General features: G+C 37.3%; 1 protein-coding gene across 1 annotated transcript in view; it reads left to right on the top strand.

Moving 5' to 3' along the window:
* CLYBL (citramalyl-CoA lyase) overlaps positions 1–27,991 on the top strand; it is a 230,676-nt gene that overhangs the window by 196,503 nt on the left and 6,182 nt on the right. The window contains 3 exon segments of the mRNA XM_072135513.1: positions 4,852–4,945; positions 6,527–6,694; positions 19,696–19,820. Of these exon segments, the coding sequence (XP_071991614.1) occupies positions 4,852–4,945; positions 6,527–6,694; positions 19,696–19,820 (387 nt within the window).

Below are 27,991 nucleotides of genomic sequence, written 5' to 3'. Positions count from 1 at the left end.
CTCACAGTTCCATGGTTCTAAATCTGAAATCTAATAAAAAAATAAGTATACAATCTACCAGCTTGCGAAGACACTGCATCCTTTATTGTTCACAAACATGAATGTCCGTAAAAGTCCATGAAAATTAAAAAAAACAAACAAAAACATTTCATTTGGAAAATCCAACTATAATCATCACCATGATGAAGGATGGTATTTCCACCTAAAACTTTTTTAAGGTCTTGTACTCTGAACATGCAAGTTTGCGAACAATAAAGGTTACAGTGTCTTTGTACACTGAAGTTGCTGGTGGCAGAATATGGCAAAATGAAAAATAAAAAACCTACATACATTTGGTATCTCTGTGATCTTACTGCCCCAAAAAATAAAAGAAAGGTGTCAATTTCACCACATTTGTCATTTGTTTTCCAGTTTTCCAGTGCATTGCATGGAATATTAAAGGTGCTCCTACAAAGTACAATTTTTTATGCAAAAAACAAGCCCTTGTATGTCTCTGAGGGATAAAGATGAGGGGAGCAAAAAACTGAAATGCTATATGGAAAAGGTGCATTGATTGCAAAGGGATAATAGTCACAATGTAAAAAAGTAATATCATCTGATTGGGGACAGAAGTACCGTATATACTCGAGTATAAGCCGAGACCCCTAATTTTACCACCAAAAACTGGGAAAAACTATTGACTCAAGTATAAGCCGAGGGTGGGAAATGCATTGGTCAAACCCCCTCCACTATATAGCCAGCAAGCCCCCAGTAGTATATAGTCAACCTTCCCCCAGTAGTATACAGCCTGCCAGCCCCTAGTAGTATACAGCCACCAGCCCCCTGTAGTATACAGCTAGCCAGCCCCTAGCAGCATACAGTCAGCCGGCCCCCAGTAGTATACAGCCAGCCGGCCCCCATGTAGTATACAGCCAGCCTGCCCCCATGTAGTATACAGCCAGCCTGCCCCATGTAGTATATAGCCAGCCTGCCCCATGTAGTATACAGCCAGTCTGCCCCCATGTAGTATACAGCCAGTCTGCCCCCAGTAGTATACAGCCAGCCTGCCCCCATGTAGTATACAGCCTGCCAGCCCCCATATAGTATACAGCCTGCCAGCCCCCAGTAGTATACAGCCTGCCAGCCCCCATGTAGTATACAGCCTGCCAGCCCCCATGTAGTATACAGCCTGCCAGCCCCATGTAGTATACTGCCAGCCCCAAGTAGTGTACAGCCTGCCAGCCCCAAGTAGTGTACAGCCTGCCAGCCCCAAGTAGTATAAAGCCTGCCAGCCCCCAGTAGTGTACAGCCTGCCAGCCCCCAGTAGTGTACAGCCTGCCAGCCCCCAGTAGTATACAGGCTGCCAGCCCCTAGTAGTATACAGTCTGCCAGCCTCCAGTAGTATACAGCCTGCCAGCCCCCAGTAGTTTACAGCCTGCCAGCCCCCATGTAGTATACAGCCAGCCCCTAGTAGTATACAGCCTGCCCCCACAGCACTTAAAAAAAATAAACTTATATACTCACCCTCCGATGTCGGCGCGGCTCGAGAGCCGCGATGACATCGGAGGGTGAATATATAACTTTTTTTTTTTTAATAATATTTTTTTTAATAGACTCATGTATAAGCTGAGGGGACGTTTTTCAGCACATTTTTTTGTGTGAAAAACTCGGCTTATACACGAGTATAGATGGTACAGGTATGTTACCAAGCAACAGGACTTTGTAATAAATTCAAACAGAAAACTTTTATACTTGCTTTATTTTATTGGGACATATTTTATTGCTACTATTAAGTACTTGGTATATAGATTCCAACAGCTTTTGGACTCAATTTTTATTTATGCATATATATTTTATAATATTTATAAATTATATAATATTAGTCTGTCTACGACAGAATTCTGTCATAGTTTGCACTAAAAAACTGTCTGCACCACGTTTATAAAGGGTTTTAGACAGTTTTCTGTCTCTCCTATGACTAGCATGACAAAGGGGTATGGCCTAAGAAAGGGATGTGGCCTCATGCCAGAAATACTGCTGACCGGACAGAATTGTGTCCTAACTTTGTAGCGTAAAGTAAGCCAACTAATAGGAGGTGCAGAGTACAACTAGATTGTCTTATACTAGGACAGATTTATCATCCAGCATTGGACACTTTTATAAATCTGGTGCAGAATAAGACTGTCTTGTCTAACTCTGCACTGTCTAACCTTAAGACACCTCTGCCCCAATGTTTTCTGAATATTTTATTTTAAATGCTGACTAACATTTCTACAATTTTAAAAAATCTATAGTACAAGTGACTACACATGCTTCCTGCTGAAATCTGCTAATCCCTCTGAAATCTGGACCGCATTCTATGTTCGTAGTCACCTTGCTGAATCTGAAGGATTAAAATTAGGAACTCTATGCAGAGCAGTGAATCATACTAGCTCTCCTCCCAGCAGCTTCTAGACATCAGCAACTTTACAGATAGACGTTGCAAAAGAGAAAGTTACACAATGAGCTAAAATTGTGTTACTCCTACTTTACACATAAAACTCATCTCTCTGCTAACTCACCTATAACACATACATCCCTCTTCCTATCCCTCCTCCTCCCCTGCCTGTACATTCGTCTGTCGGTAGATATCCATACATCTTGCAGAGTTAGAACCATGGAGCAGAACCGGGAGGCCAGACAGCTTGATTTGTAGATCCTAGATCTACGACAACAATCTCTATAAAGTTTTACACACATAGAGGCAAACATAATCATTTTTACACTGTTCTGTCTTCCCTCTAAGTCTGGGAGAGAAAGGAGAGCAGTGTGCTCCTTGCAAAGGGCGTGTTCTATCCCAAACTGCCGAGGATCAGATTATTTGTGGCCAAATAGCCCCTTGTGGTTGTCCATTGTGACCACAGTTTTTAAGGTGTTATGGAGGGAATTACTCCCTCTGTAAGACATTAGCAACCTGAAAACTCAATTGAGGAGTGCTAATGTTTATACATGGTAGCCGAGGTGTACAATAGAGACCAGAGTTCTGAAATGTATGAGCACAAACTGTAATAAGAATTTCCCAACAACCCAAAATAAGATTAAATAAATATACGGTATGTTTATTTGTAAAGAACAAATAAACAAACAAACATTAAATGGGAGGGGTTAAGATACATACAGGCGGTCCCTTACTTATGGACACAAGACTTACAGACGACCCCTAGTTAAAGACGGACCCCTCTGCCCACTGTGACATCTGGTTAGGGTCTGTGTGCTTTACTATAGTTCTAAGAAAGTGACAGTCCCAGTACAGACATGTCATCTGCCTCTTAAAGATGCAGATGGCAGTGCCTGGGGCCGGCTGTCTCTACAGTGCCGCTGCGCAACTAAGCACCTTAGCTGCCACATACATTTCTATTAGTATCACTGGCAGGGGCCTCCGATGCAAATGGAAGCCCCTGCAACAGCTTTAGATGTCTGGGACCGGGGCCCACCGGGGAATACCCCAGTCCCTCCCGGACCAGTCCGACCCTGGGTATAGCAGTGTTTGCCATAAGCAAACATTATACAATCATACAATATCTGTATGAATTGCTTTCCTGTCTATTCAGTACTAAAAATGATCAAAAATACTAGCACTTATATAATTTCAGATCTTACTGCATATAAAAAGCCCTCCCACAATACAATAGACTAAATTATAAAATGCAACATAAAAGAAAAACTATGTAAATGGAGCATTTCTAATCAGCCAAAAGGATACACTTGTAGGGTGAGGTTTATCACTGCTTCTACCGCAGTATATGGGCATAGAAGTGTGAGGCAGCAGGTGGCATGGTGCATTCATTTGCAAAACCAGCAAACTTTCGATCGCTGGTTTTTATGCAACACTATGCCAGTTCCGACCTGACGTTGTTTTGCGGGCGAGCCATGCCAGCCCTTCCACCAGAAACATCAAGAGATCTAAACCTCTTGATGTATCGAGCACGATGAGAGAGGGCTGGTAAATCTCCCCCATAATTTTGTTTAAGTCATAAAGTAAATGTTGCAAAGATAAGTAATAGCAATACAAATTGATCAATGAGTTCTATGCATCCCAAAATGGTTGCATTAAAAGGGTTGTCCTTTTAATGGGGAAGGCTGTAAAAAAAACCTTATGATTGTAAGGCCTGTTGTCCTGCGACTCCGCCTGTTAGTGCTGTTCCGCTGTTTGTTTGAAGAGGCAGGCACGCCCATCCACCCGTCCACTGCTGCGCGCCTGCTGCAGCATTAAATCTAATCCAGCCAGATATATCTTTTTTTTTTTTTTAAAGGCTGGACAACCCTTTTAAGTACTGCAGTTTGTCGAGAAAGAACGAGCTACATTGACATAAAAATAGAAAGTAAGGGCAATGTCAGAAAATAAAGGAGATCTGTCATCATAAGAAGCAAATTGTTGTTATGAGTTAAACAAAATATTTTGGGAAATATGCAAAAACATTTTTCGGGGTAGGAAAGGGAAAATTTTGCCTTCTGACTACCTTGTAAGGCAGCCCCCTTTAACATCAAGCATTACTTTTTAAGAAAGTCTAATGACATGATGCGATTTTAAAGCCCAACCAGTATTTTTATTCCAAAAAGAACAGATTCTCAATAATGAGCCACCATTTCCTACAGATGCAAAAGTATTTTTAAAAATCCCCATGATGTGAATAAAAATCAACATAGATTAATCATATATTTTATTAAATTGATCTATACTTTTTTTTCTTTGTTTGAAAATATTAACACTGTACATTGGTTATGGAAGAAATAACGCCTCTTGATGTTTTGAAAAATAACGCCTTGTAGTTATGCAAAATAATTGTGATATGTTCTATTATGCACGGAAATTAAATATTATTTCACCTACAGGATATTTGTGACGAAGCATTAGAAAGAGGTCCCAAGGTTGGTCTTCACTTGGACGGAGTTGTCTTTGGAGCTGAAGATTTTAGAGCAAGCATAGGTCTGAAAAGTTATTACATAAACACTGGGGCTTTTGTTAAACTTTATACTACAGAATTCAAGTGCAATTTGCATCAAAAATCTAAAACAAATCTAAAATCTAAAACATCTAAAAGGGCTTGGAGGGGACAAGTTAAAGTAAACAAACATTATTGCATTATATTTGTTGTTTAATAAGATTTACCAAGTAAAAGAAGGGCCCATTTATATTTCAGTTATGCAAGCAAGCTATGCACAATAATAAGGTATAATAAAAAGATTTGTACCTATTCTCTGTGTCAGACCCCACCTGGCTTTGGCTCTAAGTAATTCATCCAAATAAACTGATTTAATAACTGAGATGTTTTTCTATGTGTAGCCCCAGAGAAAATTGCAGGGACCAGATAGGTACTTTTACAGACCACCAGTGTCCTCTGAGTTTACCATCTTAGAGGTCAGTGCAGAACAAACCTGTGAAAAACTAGAGAGGCCCGCCTTGGAGCAGGGAGGGAAATTTACAAGAAAGTTGGGCTTTTTTAAACTCTTTCTTAAGTTCAGGAAAACTCATTTGAATAGATTAAAGATGTTGATAAAAAGTTGTATGATGGCTAGAAATAATCCTAAAAAATTTTTTACAGGCCCAACATTTTTGCTATGGTAACCCAGTCACTGCTACTTTTGGTCCAGAAGTGGTTATGTAATGCTCATTTGTGTACAGGTCACCAATATCTGTACGTTTGATATCAAATAAATTGTCACCACGTCTGTTCTGGCTAAGAATGAAAGAAGCAGTGTCTTCAGTTACTGATTTTACAGGTAGTTCAATATGTGCTGGACATAAAACTTAACTTTTATAGTTTATTGTGGGTAGCCCTCCACCACTAAAACAAGTATTAAATAAACATGTGGTTTGGAGTCCTTTGGTAGTTATTTCAGCTCAAAACCACCATACACTTCTTTGGTGGCTGTCGGCTATAAGCTATTTAGCACTCTGAGGAACCTCAAAGGCGAGTCATTCTAGCCCTTGTAAAAAAGCACTACTACTAGTTATTGCTACCTCAAGCCTCCTAATAATAATCTATATCTCATGTGTTCCTGTAGTCATCAGGAAACAGATGTAATATTTGATATTGATCACACCTCGTAGCCATCACTAGTGACATCAGCAAGATGCACCGTGCTCTGGGAGCCCCAGCTGTGCGTCCTGTCATGTCAGCTATAATGTTGGCAGAGCACGCCCCTACCCGCCTCTTAGGGATCCACCCCGAGGAGAACCCAACATAGGGTTATCCCTTGTATAGTCACAGTGAACAATTTTTATCATCCTTAATTCAGTAATTATGACAGCAGCAGTGACTAGATTACTACCCCTGCAATGCATACATTTAATAGGTTAATTTTTAAAATATTTCTTATTTTTATAACTTTGCAACCCATTTAATTATTCTCAATACCAGTATTACAGTTACTATATTGGCTATATCCTATAGCAATAACTGACTGGTACTGTACCACTTGTTCCATGAAGTTATAATAATATTTCAATAAATATTGTAGAAGAGTTTTAATGACTAATTACTGTGTCATGTGTCTAAATAACAAGGTGCAACAAGCAGCAAAGAAACTCATGATGTCCTGTATGCCAGACAGAAGATCATTGTTGTAGCCAAAGCATTTGGACTGCAAGCAATTGATCTTGTTTACATAGACTACAAAGATGCAGATGGGCTGCAGAGACAAGCAGAAGAAGGAGCCCTGATGGGATTCTCCGGTATGTACTCCTAATTATATATAAAGAGCCATTTCTACTGTTTAATGAGTGACAGTTTTACAGTAATGAAGGGAAATGGCAAAACACAACCTAACATAGCCCAGTGTGAATCTTCCAAACATGTTATGGGTTATTACATTGTGTTCTACAAAAATAACCCACATTGCCATATTTTGAAACATTACACATTTTATGTTCTTGTTTTAATTGTTTAACATGTTTTCTTTTTACATTTATGTAATTAAAGTAATTAAAGTTTTCTATGGCTATATTGTTTATGGGTTGTAAACAACTTGAAGTACAACTGGGTTGGTATTTTTAGTATTGATTGTAAAATTGGTAAAAATAAAAAAGTCAAAAGAAGAATATGTGTATGTATAAGAGTGTGTATACAGGCAGTCCCCTACTTAAGAACACCCGACTTGCAGACGACCCCTAATTACAAACGGAGCTCTGGATATTGGTAATTACTGTATGTAAGCCCTAAGCTACAATGAACAGCTTTTTTGTTAATCCTGGTTCTTATGACAACTCAACATTTTTAAAATCCAGTTGTCACAAAGACCAAAAAAATTCTGTCTGGTGTTACAATTAGAAAATATACAATTCCGATTTACTTACAAACTCAGCTTAAGAACATATCTACAGAACCTATCTTGTATGTAACCCGGGGACTGCCTGGATAGTCTTTGGGGCAAATTTCATATTTAATTCTGTTTTAGTAATTAAAAATAACTTGAGCAAAAGTATTGTAGATTGTATTGTATTAAAATCTATTAAATATTAATAGAAATGTTAACAGTTTTTCCTTCAACTCAAAAAAGTATATCAAGGTAACAGTTAAAGAAAATCTATCATCAAAATCAAGCATGATAAATCATGGACACTTACTCATAGATCCAGGCACTGTAAATGTGGTTATCTTATATTTGTTACCCATGGCCTCCTTCCTTCTAAAATCTACTTTACTTTATCTACTCTAAAGTATGCAGAGTTATCACTAAGATGGCCACCACTGGGAACTACAAGTCCCATGATCCTTTAGTTCTCAGTAACTCCTCCTCCCCCAAACAAAATGGTGGGGCTGCATGAAATGTTATGTGGACATGTGACCAGTGGCCATCTTCTGTCCTGTGTCTGCTCCGTTCGGAGGAAATCAACAGACTGATTAGAGAGCCAGTAGCATTTTAATTCTTCATTACAGTGTATGTCAGCAGAAAATAAGAAATCACACAGCTCTTTACGTGTAAAAATAAAGTCATAGATTTTTGAAGGTGGGGAGTGAAAAATAGAAATGAAAAAAACAAAAAAAAGGCCAGGTCATTAAGGGGTTAAGTACCCATGTGTATATGAATTATGCCGATTCCTCAAATACCCCATTAATGTTAAAACAAAGAATCTTTACTGTATTAAATAAATCAAAAAGTTGCATGCATCTGATAGATAGCAGTAAGGGATCAGCAATTGAATTACTGCAAGAAAACCACACCTTTTTCAGTATATGGTCTAGTAATTGGAGAAATAAATTTCATTTTATCATTCTAATTTTTATAAAAAGCAATGTTACATATCTGTGTCTTGAGGTGAACTTCAATCATTTCTTTTTATTCTAAGCTAAAATTGTATAGGAGTTTTATAGACAGAGAGTGAGTAGAAGGTCTCTTGGCAGGTCATTGCAAAGCTTTACTTGAAACAGTAAGACATAAATTATAGAATCATTCGCAGGAAAAGTATAGGCATCAAAACATATTTTTTGCAGAGATAAATACAGATTTCACTGCCTGATTTGTATTTCTTCCTAAATAAGAATGTTAGCTCAGAGAGTGGTACAAACTAATGTCAGAAGCTATACAGAAATCCTGAGCATCTCCATTCCAAACTATTGTCAATCAAACCAAGTGAAAGATATGGTTTATCCTAACATGTGTCTATAATTTATTAGGTTTCAGAGGGTTTACAGAGAGAGGTTTTTCACAACCCATTAAATTATAAATTAAGAAATTATAAACGCGGCAAAATGTTAATGTTAAAATATATGATAGGTGTATGCATGATATGTGGGACATTATAACCACTACAGACGGTCCCCTACTTTAAGAACACCCGATTTACAGAAGACTCCTAGTTACAAACGGACCTCTGGATGTTGGTAATTTACTGTACTTTAGCCTTAGGCTACAATAAACAGCTGTAACAGTTATAAAAGGTGTCTGCAATTAAGATTTATTGTTAATCCTGGTTCTTAGGACAATCCAACATTTTTAAAATCCAGTTGTCACAGAGACCAAAAAAATTTTTTGTTGGGGCTAGAATTATAAAATATACAGTTCCGACTTACATACGAATTCAACTTAAGAACAAACCTACAGAACCTATCTTGTATGTAACCTGGGGACTGCCTATATTTGAAATTCACCATATATATACAGATATCAAAAGGTTGTTCAGTCCCCAATTAAAATTTCAGCTCTTCCTGCACAAAATGACACCTTAACCAGCTTAAGTATGAAAAAGATTTTGACATTAAACACAATTGCAGCATATTCTCATGGGCGTTGTTTTTTGGGATTACACTGCGCGGTGTAATTTTTTTCCATGACCAGCTGATGTTTTTAATTACACTAAAATTGAAAAATGGTGATTCAACATTTGAACAGCTTTCACAGCAGTTACAGCTAGGAGTCCATCGTATAATGCCCCGTATGGCGGGAGCTCTAACCATGAGCCCTCTTCATATAGATGCTACTGCTCCATGACATAAAGTCATGGGCAAAAGTTTTGAGAATGTAAAAATTAACATTTGTATCAAAGTCTACTGCATCAGGTTTTATAATGGCAATTTGCATATACTCCAGAATGTTATAAAGAGTGATCAGCTTAACAGCAATTAATTGCAAAGTCAATATTCGCCTAGAAAATGAAATTTTTCCTCCAAAACACATTTCAACTACATTTCAGGCCTGCCTTAAAAGGAGCATCTAACATTGTTTCAGTGATTGCTCCAGTAACACAGGTGTGGGTGTTGATGAGGACAGGGCTGGAGATCAATCTGTCATGATTAAGTAAGAATTGCACCACTGGACACGTTATAAGGAGGATGGTGCATGGCATCATTGTTTCTCTTCTGTTAACCATGGTTCTCTCTAAAAAAAAACATGTGCAGTAATCATTGCACTGCACAAAACTGGCCTAACAGGGAAGAGTAGCTAGAAAGATTGCACCTCAGTCAACAATCTATCGCATCATCAAGGAATTCAAGGAGAGAGGTTCCATTGTTGCCAAAAAGGCTCCAGAGCGCCCAAGATGGACCAGAAAGCGCTAGGACCGTCTCCTAAAACTGTTTCAGCTACGGGATCAGGCTACCAGCAGTGTAGAGCTTGCTCAGGAATGGCAGCAGGCAGGTGTGAGATGTGAGGCGGAGACTCTTGGAGCAAGGCCTGGTGTCAAGGAGGGCAGCAAAGAAGCCACTTCTCTCCATCAGGGACAGACTGCTGAGGACTGCAAAAGGCACAGGGAGTGGACTACTGAGGACTGGGGTAAAGTCATTTTCTCTGATGAATCCCCTTTCCGATTGTTTGGAACATCTGGAAAACAGCTTGTTCGGAGAAGACAAGGTGAGCGATACCACCAGTCTTGTCTCATGCCAACTGTAAAGCATCCTGCAACCATTCATGTGTGGGGTTGCTTCTCAGCCAAGGGAATTGGCTCTCTCACAGCCTTGCCTAAAAACACATCCATGAACAAAGAATGGTACCAGAATGTCCTCCGAGAGCAACTTCTACCAACCGTCCAAGAGCAGTTATCAACAATGCTTTTTCCAGCATGATCGAGCGCCTTGCCATAAAGCAAAGGCGATAACTAAATAGCTCAGGGAACAAAACACAGAGATTTTGGGTCCATGGCCTTGAAACTCCCCAGATCTTAATCCCATTGAGAACTTGTGGTCAATCATCAAGAGACAGGTGGACAAACAAAAACCAACAAATTGTGACAAGATGCAAGCATTGATTGTGCAAGAATGGACTGCTATCGGTCAGGATTTGGTCCAGAAGTTGATTGAGAGCTGCCAGTGAGAATTGCAGAGGTCCTGAAGAAGAAGGGTCAACACTGCAAATATTGACTTGCTGCATTAACTCATTCTTTTTTTTTTTTAAATATGACAATATGACATTCTAACTGTCAATAAAAGCTTTTGTTAATCATAATATGATTGCACTTGTATTTCTGTATGTGATAAAAACATCTGACAAACACACATAAAAAAACCAGAGTGCAACAGATCATGTAGAAATATAATAGTGCCCATAAGAGTTTCAATGAAAATATGAACTCATTCAGCAAAATTCAAGCCCTCACACGAGAAAGAATGATTGAAACGATGAAAAAATAATTAAACTACACATATCCTGATCATAATATAAACCTGCAAAATAGGACTAGCATGTTACATATATTGCATGCTTAAAGGGAACCTGTCATCAGAAGACCTATTTTGACTCCCTCATGTCCCCATAGAGAATAGTTTACACATTGCGGAAGAGTTTTATAGTAAAACTGTGTTTTTCGGAAAAAAAGATATTTTAGTTCAAAGTTGACTTTTGCAGAGCTATGTCCTTAGTCCCATGGGAGTGGGGCAGACATGTATGACTTCCTGAGGGGGGGGGGGGAGCGATGGGGTAGATATGGAGGAAATGGAAGTTTTTTTAAATTCGAAATCTATACACAACAGGACGGTTTCCCGGGGGAAGGGGGGGGGCTCTTGACTGTCCACTCCCATGGGACTAGGGACACAGCTCTGCATGCAAAAAATGAAACTTTGATCTAACTTATCTTCTTTTCAGAAACAGCTAGTTTTACCATGAGGGAGCCAGAAAAAGGGCTTCTGATGACAGGTTCCCTTAAACACAAAAATAAAGTGTCTTAGGAGTTTTTCATTCCTCTCCATAAATAATTGATAAGATTTAGGTTATATGTATTGATGAGCAGACCTCAAACGTAATGTTTGGGTTCAGGTCCCCAAACCATGTAAAAGATAACACCTGTAATTGATGCCTGCACTGATCACGGTTGTTACTGGTAGGTGAGCAGACCCATTTAAAGGGTTAACACCAGTGATCATGGGTCTGTGTTTAGCCAAATACGCCAGACCTAAAAACTTGTTATATGTACCAAACAGTAGTGCTATTGAAAACTCATGATGCAAGAAATAATGCCCTCCGTCAGCTATATTGTTGAAAAATTAACATTTGGCATAAGTTATGGCTAAGATTACATGTGGTTTAAAGTTTACATGGTGAATATTTTGAAATAACAATTATAAACCTTCATTAAAAAAGTATAACTATTGTTCTCTTGTTGACATTTATTTATTTTTCTTCTGCTTAAATGGCACTAACATACTGTATTCCACTGATGTTATCTTTACTCCCTGTTTAATGCAGAGCTACCAATAAAAATTTCTTATCAATACAAATGTAGGCAAGATTAACGTGCCTAACACAGTAAAACCAATTAGTTGTAGCCATCCTTAACTTGACTCTTTTCATCGGTTTCAATGGCTTTGTGTGATATCAGATTATGATCAGCTTTGAGTTATTAATGGCTATATCTACATTTCCCTGTGTGGTTGGAGACTAGATTACCCACAGGAGACCCCCACAGATTACAGCTATTGCCCTTAGTAAGATTTGAAGTTAGAACACCCAGCTACCCAAGGTAACTTTTCAATCAATGATCCACTGTTTTGCCCAAAATTGTGTGCCTGAACAAATGTTCCAAAAACTGGAAGAAACCACATTGAAAAAATTTAATTTAAATAAACTTTTCTATATAAATGATGAAAACCTCTATTCATCCTACAAAAATCAATAGACTTGTTTATTGAAAAATAAAAAGTTGTATCTCACAGAATATGGACGCACAAAAAATCTATTTATTTTTCTCTAGTGTATTGCGCAAAAGCATTAGAATTTAAAAATAAATATATAGATTTGATGTGTGAGAAATTGTACTTACCTGTGGTATCCATAATAAATGCTAATAAATGAATCAAAAGACAGTGCCAGAGTTGTCTGTTTAAAGTGACCACACTCCCACCACACCTGTACAGCTCTGGGAAGACATTTTAGACCTGAGCTTCTAGGTAAGAACCCAGTCCCTCATTTATCTATTTGCCTCATGTTTTTCTGCGTTGCATTATTTACTATTTGTCTATATGACAACTGAATCCCACAAACTATAAGTATTCCTTTGTTATCTGCCTACTTCTTTATTGGGATCCATCATGGAAACTCCACTTCCAATCCACATTCTTTTTACCCTGTCATTGATATGTCCACTGTTGTATCTATATTTACATTTATTTATTTGTATCTATACTTATATTTACATTCATATTTATTTATTTTGTATCTATATTTATATTTCCGCTCTATTTCATTATACGCTTAATCCATTTTACTAGACTCTGTATCAAACTTAGTACTTTTTTAACCTAGTTGATGCTTTATGCAATTTTATATGTAATACTTGTTATGTACGTTTTTTGTCAGTTTATACCATGCTATGATATCATGCAATGTTTTATCTCCATCACCTTAACACTCTATTGGCATTTTTATACGGATTGCTTTTATTTTTTATTTTCAATTTATTTTCTTGTCCTTTATCAACACACATTGTACCTATGTGTTCTTTTAGTTTCTCCTCACTTGAAAAAGGAATCACCTCTGATTCTGAAACGCGTTGTGTTACCCAGACACCAATAAACAGATTTGTTGTGAAGTACTCTACGAATCACTTTTGACTACCAGTGTGCGCCATATTGACAATCATCCCCATCATCCCATATACCGTATATTCCGGCGTATGAGACGACCTGGTGTATAAGACGACCCCCCTACTTTCCTGTAAAAATATAGAGTTTAAGATATATTCGCCGTATAAGACTACCCCTTTTCCAACGCAAAAATGAAACGGTAAAAATTAAAAAAAAAAAAACAGATTTGAATTTAACATGGTCCTTTTTTTAATTTAAATTCTTATGACATGCAGGTATATAGCAGGAAAACTGTCGCTCATAAACATAAGGCATACAACAACAACATTACCATCATCCATTTTACTGTAAATGTTACCATACTGTACCTTAAATTTTTATTTTATTAAATATTCCGTGCCATGTACTCAGAAGCGGGAAAAAAATTCCAAATGCAATGAAAATGGTGAAAAAACGCATTTTCGCCATTTTCTTGTGGGCTTTGGATATTACGTCTTTCACTGAGCGCCCCAAATGACATGTCTACTTTATTCTTTGGGTCGGTACGATTAAGAGGATACCAAATTTGTATAGGTTTTATAATGTTTTCATATATTTACAAAAATGAAATCCTGTACAAAAATTATTTTTTTGATTTTGGCAACTTCTGGCACTAATAACTTTTTTATACTTTGGTGTACGGAGCTGTGGGTGGTGTAATTTTTTGCGAAATTTGATAATATTTTCAATGATATCATTTTTAGGACTGTACGACCTTTTGATAACTTTTTATAGATTTTTTTAAGATTTTTCAAAATGGCAAAAAAGTGCCATTTTCGACTTTGGGCGCTATTTTCCGTTACGGGGTTAAACGCATTGTAAAAACCGTTATCATATTTTGATAGATCGGGCATTTTCGGACGCGTCGATACCTGATGTGTTTATGATTTTTACTGTTTATTTATATTTATGTCAGTTCTAGGGAAAGGGGGGTGATTTGAAATTTTAGGTTTTTTTATTATAATTTTTATTTTTACTTTTTTTATTTTTATTTATACTATTTTTCAGACTCCATACTACAGTATGGCAGTATATGGGGATTTTCCTCCTCATTAAGTGCTATCAGCACATTGTAATGAAGGGGTTAAAACGAAATAGCCTCGGGTCTTCAGAAGACCCGAGGCTACCATGGAGAGGGATCGCCGCCCGCGATGACGTCACGGGGAGCGGCGATCCCAGGTAAGATGGAGGCACCTGTGCGCCGCTATCTTTTTGAGGCTGCCGGCAGCTTTGCCGTAAAAGCTGTGTTAGCTGTAAAAGGTGCTAACACAGATCGCGGGTGTTACCAGTAAGCCTTTGCTGCAATATGCAGCAAAGACTTACCAGCTATGGAGAGGGCTCAGCCCGTGAGCCCTCTCCATGCAGCGCGACCCAACCGTCGTCGTGAATACACGGCGGGTGGTCAATTACCGGCGTATAAGACGACCCCAGACCAGACAGAAGATTTTTCAGTCTTCAAAAGTCGTCTTATACGCCGGAATATACGGTATTTTATTCATCTCACCTCTGCTTAATTTTCCATTCCCTCTTCCCCTGTTCCCAAAATGATGCCATTAAAAATTGCAACTAATCACAGAAAAACAGAATCTTATATGGTTACATCAGTTGAATAATTAAACAGGACTTTCATAGAGTGTTAATGAAATAAAACACTGTGACATGAAGGAGGTGACATATTGGAATTATATTGGGCCCCCTCTGCAAACCTTGCATAAACCCCACCATAGTACCACTTAAAAGAATAACAGCAGTAAAGATACCACACTGATAATTATGTATGTGCAGTGAATATACTGCAAAAAAAATATAACAAATTCTCCCAGGCATGACATATTGATGCAGAATTGGTGTCACCACACTGCAGCACAGTGTCCTTTGGAAAACAACTGTGTCCCACACCCACATCCTCCTCGCAACTGACCACACTGTACCCCACATATTTTTAAAAATACGCTGGGACCCCTTTATATATTTTACTATATAGTATATGCCAAAAACAAGCTCTGGCAGTATGAGGTGATTTATTTAAATACCTATAAACTGGAAAATGGACTTCACAATCTATCTTTGATAAAATATTTCACTACCCAGCAGACCTACTGTGTATTGGTTAGCATATCTGTTGAAGTTGGGATTCAACAAGGCTTTACTTCAGGAAAAAGTTTTGTCTGGGTATCTGTACTTGACTTGAACTTGACCCTGAAAGCCATTGAAATCAGTGGGGATCCAGACTTCAAGACCCAAAAATGCCTGTAAAAAATGGACGAGGAAAAGTACTTAAAATAATAAAAATAAATAATAATTTAAAAATACATTTAAAACAATTAATGTTGTCGTTAATTTCACTGTGTTATAAGACTTCAGACACCGTAATTATGAGGTTAAAGAAGTTATTGAAAAAACCACATACCCATCCTCTCACTTTGGAAAAACATGCAATGGGTTTCCAAACCCCCTTTTTCTTTATATACGGATGCAGTTATAACATTTAGGAATTACAGTATACAAATGCAGTTATTGTTGACACTGCAGTTTAGTAATATATAGATGCAGTTATCACTTTCTGTGATTACCCCTAAAAAAGGGTAATTATTTCATATGTCTATCAGTCCATCATAGCCTTCTTTCCATACCTGAACAAACCAATGGGTAATCCATGTTTCGATATTCTTTTCCTACCTTCCTACCTGCCCTCACAAGGGCATTTATTAAATTCTTACACCTGTACTGTGTCCCTTCAACAGCAGACCCTTCCTTTCTGTCTCCTTTATGCAATGAGATTGGGACATTGACTTTGCCTCTAATACAGCACATTTCATGCCTTGCCAATCACAGCCATGCAAATTGTGGCCAAGCTGTGGTTATTTGGGGTTCAGCACTGGTTGATTGGCTGCTCAGCTGGCCAATCGACCAGTGTTTCCACATACCTCTAAACACTGAACCCAAATTTCTGGCTGAAGTATGGATCTAGGGACTTGAACCCATGATGTTCGGTTAGGACCCTTCTACAGTAGACTAGAAGTGATTTATAAAGTTTATAGTTAAATAGCTGCTTTTACAAAACAGTGGGATATTATTACTCTACACTACTACAGGCAGTATAGGTTGAATTTGTATGTAAGTCGAAACTGTATATTTTGTAATTGTAGATCCAGATAAAATAAAATCTCCCCAGTGACAATTGAAGTTTCAAAATTTTTTGCTGTTATTGGACCAAGGATTATCAATAAAGCTTCATTACAGACACCTTACAGCTGATTGGTGCAGCCTGGGACTATAGTAAAGCATTCTGAGAGCTTCACAGGAGGTCACAGGGGGCCGAGGGGTCTGTCTTTAACAGTGGGTCATTTGTAAGTTGGGTGTCCTTAAGTAGGGGACTGCCTGTACTACCCTTTACAACAATCTACAAGAGTGCTGAAAATATTTCCATTCCTAACATGTAAAATAATAAATTAAAAAGCTGGCCTATATGTATACATATGTTCTGTACATTTTTGTAAGTTACTTTTATTGGAGACATTTGGGGCTCCCCAGCCACCACCACCCCCAAAGCAGATTTGGCACACTAACACTCCGTAAATGGCATTGTACATGCTGAGAGCTGTCATGCACACTAGAAGGTTAGTCAGTGACTACAATACTGATCAGACAGAGGCAGGGGAATCTAGCAACTTATAGAAGACAATTTGCTTCATTGGGTCCAGGATTTGAATGAATGAATTTTTCCAGTTGTGAATAACCACTTCAGAATTTGCAGCAAAATGTATTTAGCTCCTTAGAACATATCTTAGAACCACCTCCCTGCCCCCCAAAAAATGACAGTCACATGCAGTATAAAGTCCCCTGGATAACGACTATGTCCCACACTGTAATCCTAAATAAAATATACTCCTTACAACACACTCAACATGCTGAGTCCCCTCTATATATCAAAGGTTCCCCCTCACAATTAACTGACTGAATTGTGCCCCCACAAAACTTAACATGTTGGGACCTCTTTGACCTGCTCAATATATGCTATTATTATGCATAATAAATTATATTTACATTTAACATATATCATAAATATAACTGCAGAGCATGCCATAAACACAAGAATGTACTAGTTTGGAATTACATAAAATGATACAGCTGACCTTCGGACTCAATGATGTATGTTGGCTATGTATTTGTCTCACTATGCAACGGGAAACAGGCTGCTAGCACTGCAGCATAATTTACTGGAAATATGGAAAATGGAATCCCACCATTGTGTATGTAAAAACTTCTCATTTAAATTAATTAAATTATTAAAAGAGCATAAATGCTGCCATCAAAGTTCTGCTGATGCGTTTTCGACAGAGGATTATACAATTATTGCATCACTATGACTAAGGGCGTTTGTATAATTCTCTGCCTGAAATGCATCAGTAGAACCACGATTGCAGCATTTATGCTCTTTTAATGATTAGAAATAAGTTTTAAAAGACACAGTGCTGGGATTACATTTTAGATATTTTTAATAGGGAGCATAACTCATTGGGATTGGTTTGTAAAGGAATGTTAAAATGTGCAAAGTTAGACATCAAAAAGTTGGACTGAGAAAGTTAAATCCACTTAAGCAAAAAGGACAATGCACTTTGAAGTGAACTTATTAATAGTTTGTCATGATTATCCAGGTTATAATCCCTACCTTGCTGTTCATAAAGAAGCTAAAATGAGATTTATTTATTTTTTTTACTGAACAACACTAAATACCACAGCTGCAGAAGGCCGGTATGTAGAGGGAGATGCTGAGCCTCATCCGGGCACACCTTACTTTCTTATAGCTAAAGACCCTCACATGAGGAGTTTGCATTATGTTTCATAATCCCTTCATAGCTGACAAATTGACCTAGAATGATATGTCAAGTGGCGTTCGATACCTGACCAGACAATGTAGTGTTTCAGTTTAAACAGATTATGCGGCTTTTGTCATGTGTCACATTTCTTTTAGCTCCTTTACTTGCAATGGCTCCTGTAGACAAATCTGGGTGAAGGTTGTGAATCGTGGCTCTGGTTACACCACAGTGGATGAAACATTTTACGGTCCCCTGACCTCGAAAAATATATTGGTTGTTTTTTTTTTTCACAAAAGGCTTGAACATATATAATCTTTTACAGTAGATGCTAATGAATATACTGCTGATTTTACAATTAGAAAAATTATGTATATTTTAAATATTATTTTCAAATTGTAGATGTTACAGTTTTTGATAATACATAAAACTGGTTTACTTACAAATTACAAAAATTATATATTGAAAGAGACAAAAATTTAATAGACAACCAGCATATAAAACTTTACACCACATTTTTAATTCAAATGTCAAGAAGCAGTCAAGCATGATTAAGGTAACGAAGAATTCCTCTGTAGAAGAACTACAGAAAAATACTTTTTATAGATATGTATTTAAACACCACTACACACAAACTCTTAAGCTTTGTCTTTTTTTTCTTTTATATTGTTGTTGTAACCAGCAGCACGCCTTTGCCCCGGTATTTTTCAAATGATTTCAGATTTAGACTTTTAGGTGACTCCTTGTTTTAAACTGACAATAAATCTGTGTTATGATAAAACACTGAAGAAAGTTGAAGCCATGGTATAATGTGTCCTGTAGTATTATCATCATCATTGTAGGAATAGCAAGCATAGTGACCATTTGTGGACCTCATTCGAAGGAGAGAGCCTTGTATCATTTGACTGCATGATGGGTTTTCATTACTTTGTGTTCTTTTCTAAATAAAAGCAAATAATGTATTTTTTCACTTGCAGACTTCACATTTAACCTATTTAATAGCTCAGGGTCTTTCTGCTCCTGTCGGGCTTATTCCAGCTATCAGACCCTTTTTGCTAGCTAGACAATGAAGTTAAAAATGGGGCTCCTTTTTTGTTTGCTTTAAAACAGAACTGATTATTTGTATTCTTTTAAAGCGCTCTGAATTGAGTCAAGGCTGCATTTATCCTTCCATGCCGCCTGAGCACAAGGAAAGGATTCATGCTGCTCTGGAGTGCCAGGGATAAAAAAAGAACGCTATTACAGTAATTATTTGTTATTATTTAATGTCTAGTCCGGGAGGCATTCTCCATCTTTGAATGTTTGACACATTTTGCGTGAACATCTGTTGTTGATTCATGTTTCTGGTGTTATTAATCTTCTTGTAGGTAAGCAGGTGATTCACCCAAGCCAGATTCCTATTGTCCAGGAGCAGTTTACTCCAAGTGCTGACAAAATAAAATGGGCCTACGAATTGATTTCTGCTTTTCGAGAACACCAAAGATTAGGAAAGGTAAAAAAAATATATATACATACCTGTATATACACATATGCCATAAGAGCCTTGTGACTAAAGAACGCATTATTAATAATCTTTGAAAATGTAAATTAAAGGTAAAGCACAGAATGTTTTTAAATGTGCCTATTATACTTTATCATTATTTTTTTACCCCTCTCATATTCTCCCTGTTTTTTTTTTTCTCTGATGGATTTCTATTTTAGATTCTCTTCTCAAGCTGGGCAGGCATGTGCTCTGCTTTTGTAAAATTATAAGTGTACTCATCTTGTAAAATTCAGACTGTAGAAAAGAGCATTTGTGACTGCTAGATACATTAATCCTGTGTTATGCCAGGTCAGGATTTGATGGCCGTATAATTCTTTTTAATTGTAATGATTAAGAAGCAACTCTAAGCAGAGTAGAGATTTCAAGTCAGAGATTTAGATGTATGCAACAAAGTAAATTAACACTGGAAAATGGTTGTTGCTAATTTAGTGCATCATTGAGCCTCACGTTTTCTGCACTGTGGGTTTCTGCTATGTAAATATTGCAATGTTGAAGCACAATCTGTCGCCACTTTGTGCCAGTAATACTTAAATTAGGAGTCGCCTGAAGGAAGGTTTTATGCCAGTTTTAGCATCGTCTGCTAATTATCTCTTAGTTTATTTGAAATAATCCAGTTTGCTTCCCTTTATGAAAACTAGGAGAATGCCTTGTTTTAATGCACTGTCTACATCATAGTGTATCTTACTTCATACCTTAAATCGTTAAACAGAAATTGCTAGCAAATGTGTATCATCATGCTGTGTATAGTAATTAGTTGCATATGGGGTCTGATTTCAAAAGAGAATGTTCTCAAAAGACTATCTACTTGCACCAGATAACAATTCAGCTTTTCAAAAGGCTTAAATGTACTTTTTTATTTTACAATTTTCTATCATTTGAGAAGAATCACAATTTAGACCACATCTGTAATTTCCTTTTGCACAATACAACAACTCAAGAGCCTCAGAGGTGGGTTTCTATAAAAATAGGAAGGCATGACTGTACACACAAAAGCTGGGCTGTCTGAGCTCTTGCAGAAGACAAGTGAAATGCGTCAATCAAGGCAATATATTTAGCCCATATCCATGTGAGGGACTTGTGGCAATAAAACACTCATGGTCGCAAAACACCTGATATTTAAAATATCAGATACTGTGCAAAAACTAGAAAATCCTATTACAAAAATGTGTTTTAACATACAAACTAGGTTGTTTTTCTGTTCTGATGAGGTATCTTGTAGCCAGGCAACTTCATCATGTTTAGTTTACAAAGCTTCATGACCACAGAGGTGTGGTCATTTCATATGAATCAATATTTCATTTTTATGGTGAATACAAGACATTATAATAAGGTCCAAAATATTTCCTGGCTGATACCAAGACTAATAGAAGACATTATTCTAGATCCACAAGTGACAAATAAAGGTCTTTCTTAAATGTTATAAGAAAAGAAACTGATGGAAAATGCACTTTGAGGCAATTTATAAATACATTAGCTATCACAAAATATAGACTATATTATTAATATAATATTTTTCACTGTACCAATACATAAGAATAAAGAAATAAGCACCTTTGGAAAACAATGTAACAAGTATGACCTTGGTTTTATTTCATACAAACATTGCAGTATTACTACACTACTTTGCTCTTTGTATACCTTCTTTTTACAAATAATAGGATAAAAAGAAGATGGCCAGACTGAAGAGAGTAACACAAATGCAAATTGCAAACTACATAAAGGTTTTGGTGAATTATTTTATTCTGCCTTTTAGGGTAACACAATTTTCAGGTACTGGTGGGAACCTTACATTGAAATAAATTAAGATTTTCTCACACTACAGTGTTAATCTATTTTTGTTTTAGCAGGAATTCAGGGATATTACACTTTTATATTATTTGTATCATATTTGTATTATATTTGTAATCCTATAAACAAAAAGGACAGCCTTACAATGCTGAGATAGATTTGATTGGCTGTGACCTTGTCAAAGCAGTCCATGATTGGTGATCCCTGCCATCCATATGTCACAACCAACATCCAAGAGCCATCCATATGTCGCACATTTTGCCATTATACTCTAAATGGGCATTATTATCTTTATTATTATTGCTAAGTGCCAAAATGAATTGACAATCATATGTTTTTTTAGACTCATGTCTGCTTAGTTTTTATGCTTCTGTTGCTTTACTCTAAGGAATCCTTTGTCCCTGCCTATAGTATGTAGAATGCTTTCTGACCTAGGATCCCAATATTCTGGCACAATATCAGCATTTATTATGTCTACTCACATACCATGTGTACATGTTTAAATTGTTAGAAAAGAGGGACAACATTTTCTATTGGGTTTAGATAAAACCAACAGGAAATTGGTTATTAATCGAAAGAAAGGTCTCAATAAGTGTCATTTCACACCTATAACAGCAAAAAAATATTGACAGAAAAACTGTATGGAAAACTAGTCATTATTATAATAGTTCTTAATCCAATATGATTATTAGCTGCTAAGGTGCAATTAAAGGCAGGTGACAGACAGATGACCAGTATTTATTGCTCTTTTAATACCTTTTGGTTGAATGCCCTAGTCTTGATGCTTATCATACATCTCCTTTTATATATCTATCATCTATCTGTCTTGTTATCTATCTCCTATAATTTGTAATCTATATACAGTATATCTGTCTAACTATTATCTAGCTAGCTTTTTGTCTATTTATCTATATTTCTTCTATCTATTATCTATCCATATATCAATCAATCTTCTCTCTCTCTTCTACTGTATTTATCTTCCATGTCTATTTATCATCTATTATCTATATATAATCTACTTTATATTTATGCATCTATAAATCTATATCATCTTTTAAATTTAACTTCTATAATCAATCTACTTATCATCTGTCTACCTTCTATATAATTCTCCTACAGTCCCATATTACAGATTTCCTTACCATACTACCGTTTGTAAACTACAAAGTGTTATTATTGTGCAAGCTAACGGGAGCAATTGTGCTACTTTTAGTTTTGCCTAGGGTCCCATTTTGCCTAAAAAAGGCTCTGTGTCTAACATACAATATTTTCTGTTACAATGAAATGCCCAATGCAAGTACAAGAAAAAAAAAAAAGAAAGACATTTCGGCTATTATTTTACTGATATAAATTAAATCTGATATTTGTTTAGATTTAAATATTTTATCTTACTTATATGTTGACATTACCCTGTTTTCTTGTGGCAACCATGTTTGTGAAATGTCGATACTTTTTGCATGAATGCTGTAAACAAAGACAAACTTGTGCAGATAGAATAGTAAATTACAATTAATTAAATCCAAACATATACACTGGATATCAAAATTAGAGAACATTGTATGATTACTTGATTTTTTCAGAAATAAAGTACAGGCACTCCCTGGGTTACGTACAAGATAGGGTCCAGAGGTTTGTTCTTAAGTTGAATTTGTATGTAAGTCGAAACTGTATATTTTATAATTGTAGATCCAGACAAAAAAAAAATTGACCCCAGTGACAATTGGAGTTTAAACATTTTTTTGCTGTAATGGGACCAAGGATTATCAATAAAGCTTCATTACAGACACCTTGCAGCTGATTATTGCAGTCTGGGACTATAGTAAAGCACTTAGAAAGCTTCACCAGAGGTCAGAGGGGTCCGTCTGTAAGTATGGGTTGTCTGTAAGTCGGGTGTCCTTAAGTAGGGGACCGCCTGTAATCTCAATTGATCAACATTTGATGGGTTTTTGTATTGTGTGCACCATGCCACTAGGGTAGTGTTTTACAAAATACAAAAGTAGATCAACATAAAACCTTTATTTTGATGGTCACAATTAGAGAGCAGCAATGACTGTAGCACAGAAAAAGATTATTTAAATTCTGAAGGCTACATCAGTCACCAATCAGTAATGTGCAGGCCTTTGCTGTGAATGGTTTCAGCACATCTGCAGGCACAGGACATCACTAGTCTCTCATACTGCTCTGGTAGGATTTGGGTCCACTCTTCTTCTAGTCTCTTCCACAGTTCTGTGACTGTTGTAGGTTTCTTGACCATAACTTTGTCAGAAAGGATTTTCCAGAGGTTTTGTATTAGGTATAGCTCTAGCCAGGCAATTTCAATGTTTTCTGTCTCAAGGAACTGCTTTACACGAGAAAACACAACATACTTGCATTCACTCTGCCTTGTAGCTGTATGAGAGGTCCAACTCCTGCTGCAGAAAACATTCACCAAACAATGACACTTCCTCCACGACCTTTCACTGACATTTGTATACACATTATTTTCAGTCTATCCCCAGTTTGTTGACAAACATAATGTTTCCCATCAAAACTAAATAAATTAAACCTGCTTTCATCACTAAAATGAACTGTGGACCAGGTCTCCTCTGTAAACACAACATGCTCCTCAGCAAACATGAGTTTAGCCTTTTGATTCCTTCTTCTAATGAGGGGTTTGGTCACTTGGGCTCCCAGTCAGATCCTGTTCAGTACTGATGAGCAATTCTAACTGCAGTTTTGAAATTATTACCCATCGAGATTCTCCGCATTATCCTGTCCTTCATCTGGACAATCTACTGGCCTTCATCTGGACAACCTATTGTGGGAAATTAGCACCAGGTGCTTGATTAACACAAATAACTTTCAGGTCTCTGAAACTCTGTTCTTTATAAAATATACAATTTATGAATTAAGCTTAAAATACTGTTATTTAGCACATGTTAGGATATAGTCACATAGGACTAACAAAATATAGTGCATGCCAGAGAAACCTAGGCCAACGATGGATCTTTGTCTATAGTTGTTCTTTAGAGACCCTTAGAGGTCCTGCAAAATAAAATTATGGAAATAAGAGAAAAGTCTGTGGGAATGTGGATACATTCCCATGTGAATACAGAAGGCTTGGGAGGTTATTCATTGACCATATCAAGTGAATTTCCCATGACCATCGCTTCAGGTCTGCCTTAATGAATTGAAGCAGCATAGTAAAATTGGCCTGGTATAAGTGCCACTTTTATGCTGCCTCCCTTGACCCCGCATACTCATGTTTCATAATTTCCTATAAAATACCTATTATATTACAAGTTATTATTGTACTTATATTCCGAGGAAGACAAATAAATATATTGAGGATGACAAAATAACACATTTTCTAATTCAATATTATTAACAAAAATGCAGCATTTCACAGATATAATTCCAACCTGTCTCTATCAGTCTTGGTGTTAACATTTTGGTTATCCCTGGATACGACCATAAACTCCTGACTATGGTCAGTCATATTCCACTGGCATGAATAGCTTCTCTTCTACTGCAAGGGGAGGGGCAGAGGCAGAAAGTACTACAGACAGAGGCACTTGCTGTCCAGCAATGTGTAGAGGAGACAGCAGCTTTGCACATAAGAAAAGCTCTGCATCTGAGGGGAGGAGCTGACATAGCAGTGCTGACTGTATGTTTTATTGATTAGGTGAGGTAGCAGAAATGTGTGTCATTGCGTCTTATATCCATCTCATGACTCTGATCTGTCTCATCACTCTTTTTCTATGTGTCGGATACTAGTAGAATCTTCAGAATCTAAATGAATTGGTAGCTAAACCCTGTACCATGATAATCTAAGCAAATTGTCAGAACACAGCATCTCATAGAACAGAGGAAGTGTCTGCTCAGCTAGTGCCCACCCACACTCTGGAATCTTACACTGACCATGTGATAGGAGAAATATCAGCAATAAAACTGAGTAAAATAAAGTAAGCGGTTACCTTTATTGTGTAAACATCACTAGGGGATTAAGAACTTCTTTCATGGGCAAGCCCCTTTAACCCCTTAAGGACGCAGGGTTTTTTTTGCTCATTTCTCGCTCTCCACCTTCAAAAATCCATAACTTTTTCATTTTTATGTGTACAGAGTTGTGTGAGGGCTTAGTTTGTGCGTAACAAATTTTAATTTCCCGTGATGTTATTTATTATAACATGCCGTGTACTGGGAAGCAGGAAAAAAATTATTGTGGGTTCAGTTTTTTACGGCTTTCACTATGTGCTCCAAGTAACACCTCTACTTTATTCTTTGGTTTGGTACGATCATGGTGATACCAAATTTTTACAGGTTTTATTGCATTTTAATACATTTTCAAAAATAAACGAATGTTTACGAAAAAGGAAAAAACATTTTTTTGGTGTACAGAGCTGTGTGATATGTCATTTTTTGTGGAATGAGACGACATTTTCATTGCTACCATTTTGTGGGCTGTGCGACATTTTGATTACTTTTTATTACATTTTTTTATGTCATGCGATATAAGTCGCATTTCGGACATTTGGGCGCCATTTCCCATTTCGCATTTTGATAGATCAGGCATTTTGGGGCATGGCGATACCTAATGTGTTTGGTATTTTTACTGCTTATTATATTTTATATCAATTCTAGGGAAAGGAGGGGGATTTGAAGTTTTAATATTTTATTAATTTTTTTAATTTTTTTTCTTTTTTTTCCACAATTTCTTAGACCCTCTAGGGTACATTAACCCTAGATCAATGATGGCGAACCTTTTAGAGACCGAGTGCCCAAACTACAACCATTACCCACTTATTTACCCTGATGTGCCAATGTGCCATTTTAAGCAGTAACTTATTGCTACCTGTTCTTTCACTTTTTTAATTGTATCAGCTCCTGAGGCCACCAATACAATTGAAAGAAGGTGGGCAAATTCAGACTATCATTGTAGCTTCTCTCCAGGGTCTTTCTGTTTAGGAAGAATGGTGGGTCCAGCAGGAGGACCTACAGAGATAATGGACTTCTTTTAACACCTTCTCAACTTTTCAAGCAGTTCCAAACAGTCAATGAAGTGTTGCTGTAAAATAGTGCTGAGCGCAGCATCTCATGAGTTGCCTAAGACAGCAGGAAGATTCAATGAATTTGGTCCTGTTTGGTGAACTCTGTCCTAGGCTGATGGCCTGAGTGCCCACCGAAAGGGCTCTGAGTGCCACCTCTGGCACCAGTGCCATAGGTTCGCCATAACTGCCCTAGATAGTCAGATCGTTCCTACCATATACTGCAATACTACTGTATTGCAGTATATGGAGTTTTTGCATATGATTCATTACAATGAGCCACTGGCTCATTGTAATGAATCTCCTGTAACCATGCAGTCTCGGGTCTGACGAAGACCCGAGGCTGTCATGGCAACCATTCGCTGCCCCCCAATGACGTTCGGGGGAGCGACGATCGGAGGAAACATGGCGGCGCCCATGCACCACCATGTTTTAAGTGCCGCCAGCAAAGCAGAGGTTGACACCGGCGATTGTTGCAAGCACCGACCGTGGGTGATAGCGATGGGTCTTTGCTGCGATATGCAGCAAAGCCCATCTCTGTATGAAGAGGGCTCAGCCCATGAGTCCTCTTCATACACCCTTCATAGCTCTGTGGCGGATATATCTGTCGCAGAGCATGAAGGGGTTAATCTATTACCTCTTTTTTCCAAATCTAGCTGCCAAACATTACAATGAAATTCTCCAACATACCCTAAATAAATTTGCACCACCTACCCTCTGAACCTGTAAACACAGATGGTGCCATCCTTGGCTTATGTCTTATACTACTGAACTTTCTTCTTAAGGAGTGCATGAAAGTGAAGAAAGTTAGCATATTATTTAATTTACAAGGCTATACTTGAAATGTCAGAATCCAAAATTCTGCTCTAATGTCGGTCTTATTTTAGTTCTCTAATTTCCACACTAAACTAAATAGCAAGATAGCATATCGCAGCGTATCTTGAACACTTAGCCACATTAAAAAGTAAAGTCTATTGCCCCCCATTTCCTCTTGAATATTTTAAGCATTTGACCCAATAATTGAAGAAGTCTTCAGTTTCCTCTTGTCTTCTTGACCTTCCACCTGCATTAGTAATCATTTTCCGTCATACTGCTTCAAATCTCTCATGTTGGCTCACTATCTTTCTCTCCTCTTCTAAATATATCAAACTAATTTACAACCTAAAAGGTCATCTCTTGATCGTTCATATTTTTAGCTAATAAATTTGTTTTTGACCTATTTAGAAAGAAAACTTCCTCTCAGTCACTGTAAGTTACCAGAAGAGGAACCAGAGGCAGGGCAGGCAGGGATTGGGAGGTAGGAGGTTT

The sequence above is a fragment of the Engystomops pustulosus genome, chromosome 2 (assembly GCF_040894005.1).
Source record: "Engystomops pustulosus chromosome 2, aEngPut4.maternal, whole genome shotgun sequence".
Taxonomy (NCBI): Eukaryota; Metazoa; Chordata; class Amphibia; order Anura; family Leptodactylidae; genus Engystomops; species Engystomops pustulosus.
This window is presented reverse-complemented; position numbering and strand designations above follow the sequence as displayed.